We start from the raw sequence: 6,000 nt of genomic DNA, 5'->3' as shown, positions 1-6,000 counted from the left end.
AAAATTACTTAATTGAGTGATTTTTAAAAATTAATTACTAATTTTAGCGATATTTTTTATTTATTACAATTTATAGCAATACATAGCAATATTATGATAAATCTACACTTGTATTAAAAGTGAATTATGCATACAATATAAATGTATTATAAGTGTTTTAAAATATATATTATGTTTGTGTAGTAAGAAATTGACATAATGTATTATAAATCTATTAAAGTATGTGATAAATATATTATCTATCTATAAAACTTGTATTATATATGTCTTATAAATAGTTCTCTGCAATATGTATTAAAACTGTATTATAAATGTATTATAAGTGTTCAGTGATTTTTTTTATTGATATAGATGGTAAATATTTTCTTAATATTATATATTTATGTAAGTTTACCTTTAATTAAATAGGTCAAGCCCATTTAGAGTATAAGACTGTCGAAAAGGCCCTTACAAATGAGCCTGATATGCAGAGAAATAAAGCCTCATTAGAATACTGGGATTTAGAATTAAGTGCTCATGTATGTCACAAGCCCCATGCATTTTTATTTTATTTTCTGCTCATTTCTGTCAATTAATTAGTCTTTCCTCCCTAAAATGTATCTGCTTTGTTTCCAGGGATCTGAGGTTACAAAGTCGCAGCTCAAGAATTGGTAAGGGTGATATTTCTTTTATTTTGTTAATACCTTTAAATAGTTTATCTTAAACTATTTTATTGTCGGAATGGTGTGGGTCTAAATATGTTTATTACAAGGTACCTAAATGATTTATTCTTTTTAGTTTTTACACCTGTGTACTGCTTTCCCACTATGAGTGCCAGCATCCATGAATACCCAAGTTACTGTTCCACATCCTACTACCTTTTGAAACATAAATGTCTGTCCAGTGGCATGCTGAGTCAACAAAATATCTATACTTAACCGATAGACCGTTCGATAACCGTTCGATAATTATTAATCCGATATCGAACCAACCGATATCTTATAGGTTGGCTAGCGGATTAGTACTTTTAAAAACCGATAACCGTTAAATCAAACCATTAAACATAATAATCCGTTCGATAAGCAGCCCTTAAAGCATAACAAAATAAGTAGCACCAAAAAATCGCCCTAATAATTTTCTTTACAAATCAATCTTTTAATAATTTTCCAACAGCTCCGGCCATAAATATTGTTAACATAAATACATGTTGCTTATTAGGTTCTAATTTCCTTTTATTCACTGCTGTATTACAGGATGATTTCTTAGAAGATTTCTCATATAATTTCACTTTATCTATTCAGTAATTTCAATCTTCTAAAGCTTCAACATCATCATTATAACTATCGTATTTTTGCTACAAGGTTTTACGAATTCAAATAGTCATTTTTACACATTTTTACTAAGTTGAGTATATACCTTATTTTTCTCTCTTAAATACAACATAAATATACTTGCTCATGAGATGAAATTTATGAACAAAAGAGATAGAGAAAATATTCGGATGTTGAAAATGAATAAGGATGGAAGAATAAATAACAATGGAAGACAAAAAAATTGGAAGAAATGAAGTGGATAGAGTATTGGCGTAGATATAAAATGGAGAGAAGAGCCGTTTGAAAACACTGCCCAAGAAAAAAAATAATCTTGGACAGTGAAAGTTGTTGAAACCGGGTAGTGATTTAGGATTTTGTTTTTAGTGGTTTAACTTTAGAGGGTATTTTGGGTGAAAAAAAATGAATTTATCAATCCACCCTTGCGAATCTCCTCTAATTATGAAAATAACCTCAAAAAGTGGAGTTGTGCCAATTTATGATAATTTTAGTTGTGCCAAATATATTTTTAAAAACAATTTAGAGTCACATAAATATTTACAACTTATTTAAATCACAATTCTCCACTCGTGTTCTTTCAGAGCTGGATAAGTGATTTTCAAGGGCATCTCCTCGATCCATTCTTCAGACAGATAAAGATCTGCACTTCCCTTTTACAACATAGGAGGGAGGGGCCTCGTTCCTAAAAAGCCTTTTCGATTGCCTCCGCCCCTATCTCTTAAAGCTACGGCATCCCACCGATCCCTGAATCGGCCTTCGAAGTATCTTTTTGATAGGTGCTTCTATTTGTATGGAAAATTCGCTGCTGGTAAATCTCGTTCAGTGTCCCCCTCCTTCCCCCGCCGCCTTCCAATCCGCAGAAATATACAATGACAATATCACATAAACTCCTCAATAATTCCACCCCTTCCCTCTAAGGGGAGACGAGAACATAATGGCCCACCACCACAGGAAATTTCAAATTCAACCTTTTTTTAAAATTTTTTTTTTTTTATGCCAACTGCATCACATAAATGGGAGACGGAGATTCATATATCATCATATTTATTTATTTTTGGTTGATGTGTTGTTAGAAAGAGCCGCCGCTCAATAAGTTTCCGTTTCTGGAGGTAAAAACGACACGTGAAGTATCGTATCCCCCTTCCAAAATAAATGTAACCTATACATTGTACTATGAATTTATTACTCTACTAGTGGCATACCAAACAAAATCTAATGACCGTTAATCATATTAAAAATATATGTTTATTTTATTTATATTTTTAACATATTAAGAGAATTATACATATTCTTTGGATATTTTGTTTTTAATATTTAATTATTTTTTAAAAATTATTTTGTAAAATTTAAAAATAAACATTAATTAATATAAATATTATGATAAAATACTAATTCAATTATTATTATTATCTAAAAAATTATTCAAAGTCCAAATTGAACTAATAAAAGTGAATGAGGGCGATAATATTGAAGAATCCAAGTAGCTAATTAATGAACTACTCCATAAGTAATACTCCCTCTAGGCTCTAATTCATATTGAGTGTTTTAATTAATTTGGAAATATCTCTTAAAGAAATTTACTCATAAAGGTGACAAACAAAAGTGAACATAGAAAATAAGTAAGGATTATACAAAGTTTATAGTGTTAAGAGTTAATTATATTCTATTCTTCGATACATTGGGTCTCGATTCCGGATACATTTCTCAAAGTCCTGATACATCGCGTACATTTGATACAACATGTAAAGTGATGTATCCGATTGATACATCGCATAAATTGATGTATCTTACGTTTTGATATATCATATAAATGATGTATTCGATCGATACATCGTGCAAAATTATGCATCCGATCGATACATCGTGTAACGTGATGTATCTGATCGATGCACCGCATAACATGATGTATCCAAAAATAGAAAATAGTAGAAAATTTTATAATTTTTTTAAATGATAAAAAATTTTAAAAAATAAATTAAAATAAATTGTATATTTAGATAATTTTTCTAAATAAATTGGAATGTGGGAAACATAAACCTTTTGTACCCCTTGGCTATTGACGTAATCCCTTTGAGTTTATTAAAGACATAAACCCAAACATCCGCCGCCTTCCATTAAAGGCTTTTTCCCCCCTCAACCCCTTTATTTGCGGCTATATATTGGCTATCTTGCACTTTTAATGTCTTTAATTTAATGATATTTTCACTAGCAAAAGAATTTAATTCTATATATCCCATGCACCAAATGACAATAAATAACCCTTTTCTCTTATAAATACCCTTAAACTTCTTCCTATTTTTCCTCATCATTCCACCAACTCAAATTCCTTGTATACCTTTTGTAAAATTGCTATTTTTTTCATCTAATTTTATTACCAATACTAGTGCATGCTCAACTAATTTATCGACACATACAAAAAAAGAAAAGAAATAGTGACAATGCAATACCAAAACACTAGGGCAAGACAAACGTCATCATCTTCGGAGTCGTTGGAGAGGGTGGCAACGCTGGCATCAGGAAGCGCGGTGGTGATATTTAGCTCGAGTAGTTGTTGCATGTGCCATGCAATGAAGAGGTTGTTTTGTGAGCTCGGTGTGAGCCCGATGGTGTACGAGTTGGATCAAGATCCGAATGGAAAAGGGATGGAGACAGCGCTTTCCAAGCTTCTTGGCAACTCATCTGCCATACCAGTTGTGTTCATAGGTGGTGAACTAATCGGATCGATGGATAGAGTCATGGCTTCTCATATTAATGGCACTCTTGTTCCACTTCTCAAAGAAGCCGGAGCTCTCTGGCTATGACACTCTTTTCTTTTTAGTCCATTAAGAAATGAATGATCTTCTTCTATCTTTCAAAATATTATAAGTAACTTCCTATTTTGTCTTTAGAAGCATGCTCTTTTTAACCATGAAAATATCTTAATATGTTTAAGGCAACAAATTTATAGTATGTATTGAATGTTTTTCTTTTTAAAGTTTCATGTTCAGTTAAATAATGACGTATTATATGAAATAGAGGATGGAGCATTAAAAGAAGCATATATGTCAAGATCAAGGGATGTTGGGATTTTTGGCTTGTTTAATTTAAGTCATGAGTTTTATAGAAGTAGCTAGGTTAGGTAAAGTTAGAAATATCTGGTAATATACCAAATAGTATTATCACGGCAATCTAGTATGCCAGCAATATGAGTAACTTCTTGGGCTCATGGCTACCTTTAGTCTATTCCTCTTCCCTTTTCTCTTTCTTTTTTCTTAGGGCTTGTTTGGAAAGATGCTTGTAATTAAATTTAAAATAATTGGGTATAATTACACGCTTGACATATTTGATTGGTCATGTGATTACTTGGTCAGCAGGTAATTGTGTGTAATTAATAGATGGTAATTACTTTCTCCAATTTATAGGGAGAGGCTGTGAATTGCTTGTAATTACATGGTGTAATTACAAATAGATTACTTTTCAATTTCTTCCTTTTATTTTTGTTTTGCATGGTGTAATTACAAGTGGATTACTTTTTAATTTCTTCCTCTTATTTTTGTTTTTCATTTTGATTTTTTTATTTTTATTATTCTAATGTTTTCTAAAATTATTTTTTTATCTTATATTATTTATATTTCATTTTCTTCTCATTCTCGACCTTTACTTCAAGTGATTCCATGCAATTTTTTGTATTATCTATTTTTTATTTTATATTTTTTTCTATTAGCATAAGTTTGTTAGTATTCTAGTTTCTAAATTAAGTAGAATTCATTGTTGAATAAAGTTATAGACTTACATTTTTCTTTTCTTTTAAATTATATTTATGTACGTTATGTTAAAATTTGATACAAGAGTATTATATTAAATTTTTTGTTTTGAATTTAGAACCTATGTCATATTTTCAGTTTTATTTGTTTTAGGAGTATTGACTCGATATTTCACATTGCAATTTTTTTTTTAGTTAGACTTGATAGATTATGTTTTTGTCAAATATTTAATAATTTTATGACAATATATTTATAATATTAATCTTTTTGTCAAACATGCATTTCATGATGTTTATAGAAATTTTGTACTTTCAGTTTTATGATTAATTTAATTAAAATATACTAATTTAAAAATATAAATTAATTATTTTTATAATATTAGTTAAGAACATATGTTTATTAATTCATATATTTTCAAAATATAAACTTTTTATATTAAAGGAAAGAATTATTAGAATACCGTTGCAAGAAAAATTAAATAGATTAAATATAATTAATTTCATAAAAAAATTAAAATTTAAGATCTTTATTTAAATTTAATTAATATATTTGAGCTGCCACGCTGCAAAATCTGCCGGAAAATTCCGCTTTTTCAATAATGGATCCAATCGACCTCCATATACCATAAGTACCATTTCTATCATTGAATTTATATCTCTAGTATGTACACTAGTATGCCAGCATGCGCGGAAGAGTAAATTTGAAATGACAAAAAAGAATAAAAATATGCATTAAATAGGAGTAGCAGCAAAAACGCCAGCAGCCAGTGCAGCCTCTATATAATACTCCTAAAAATATAATAGCAAATTAAGGCAAATTTATTATTTGCTTTTAATATTGTATTTAATATTAAATAACTATATAAAATTGTATTGGACAAAAAATAGCTTGGATATATAGCATCGTGAAGGATAAAAATGTGGCACGAACAAAGAATGTGAAGGAAG

At 29.4% G+C, this 6,000-nt stretch overlaps 1 protein-coding gene across 1 annotated transcript; it reads left to right on the top strand.

The window, feature by feature from the left end:
* Positions 1 to 3,629: 3,629 nt before the first annotated feature.
* On the top strand, positions 3,630 to 4,241 carry LOC129885085 (glutaredoxin-C1-like). Its single transcript, XM_055959299.1, has one exon. It carries the CDS (start codon positions 3,749 to 3,751, stop codon positions 4,109 to 4,111), a length of 363 nt encoding a protein of 120 aa, XP_055815274.1. The 5' UTR covers positions 3,630 to 3,748; the 3' UTR covers positions 4,112 to 4,241.
* The last annotated feature ends 1,759 nt before the right edge of the window (positions 4,242 to 6,000 follow it).

The sequence above is a fragment of the Solanum dulcamara genome, chromosome 4 (genome assembly GCF_947179165.1).
Source record: "Solanum dulcamara chromosome 4, daSolDulc1.2, whole genome shotgun sequence".
NCBI classification, from domain to species: Eukaryota; Viridiplantae; Streptophyta; class Magnoliopsida; order Solanales; family Solanaceae; genus Solanum; species Solanum dulcamara.
The sequence above is the reverse complement of the archived record's forward strand: the minus strand, read 5'-3'. Positions and strand labels throughout refer to the sequence as shown.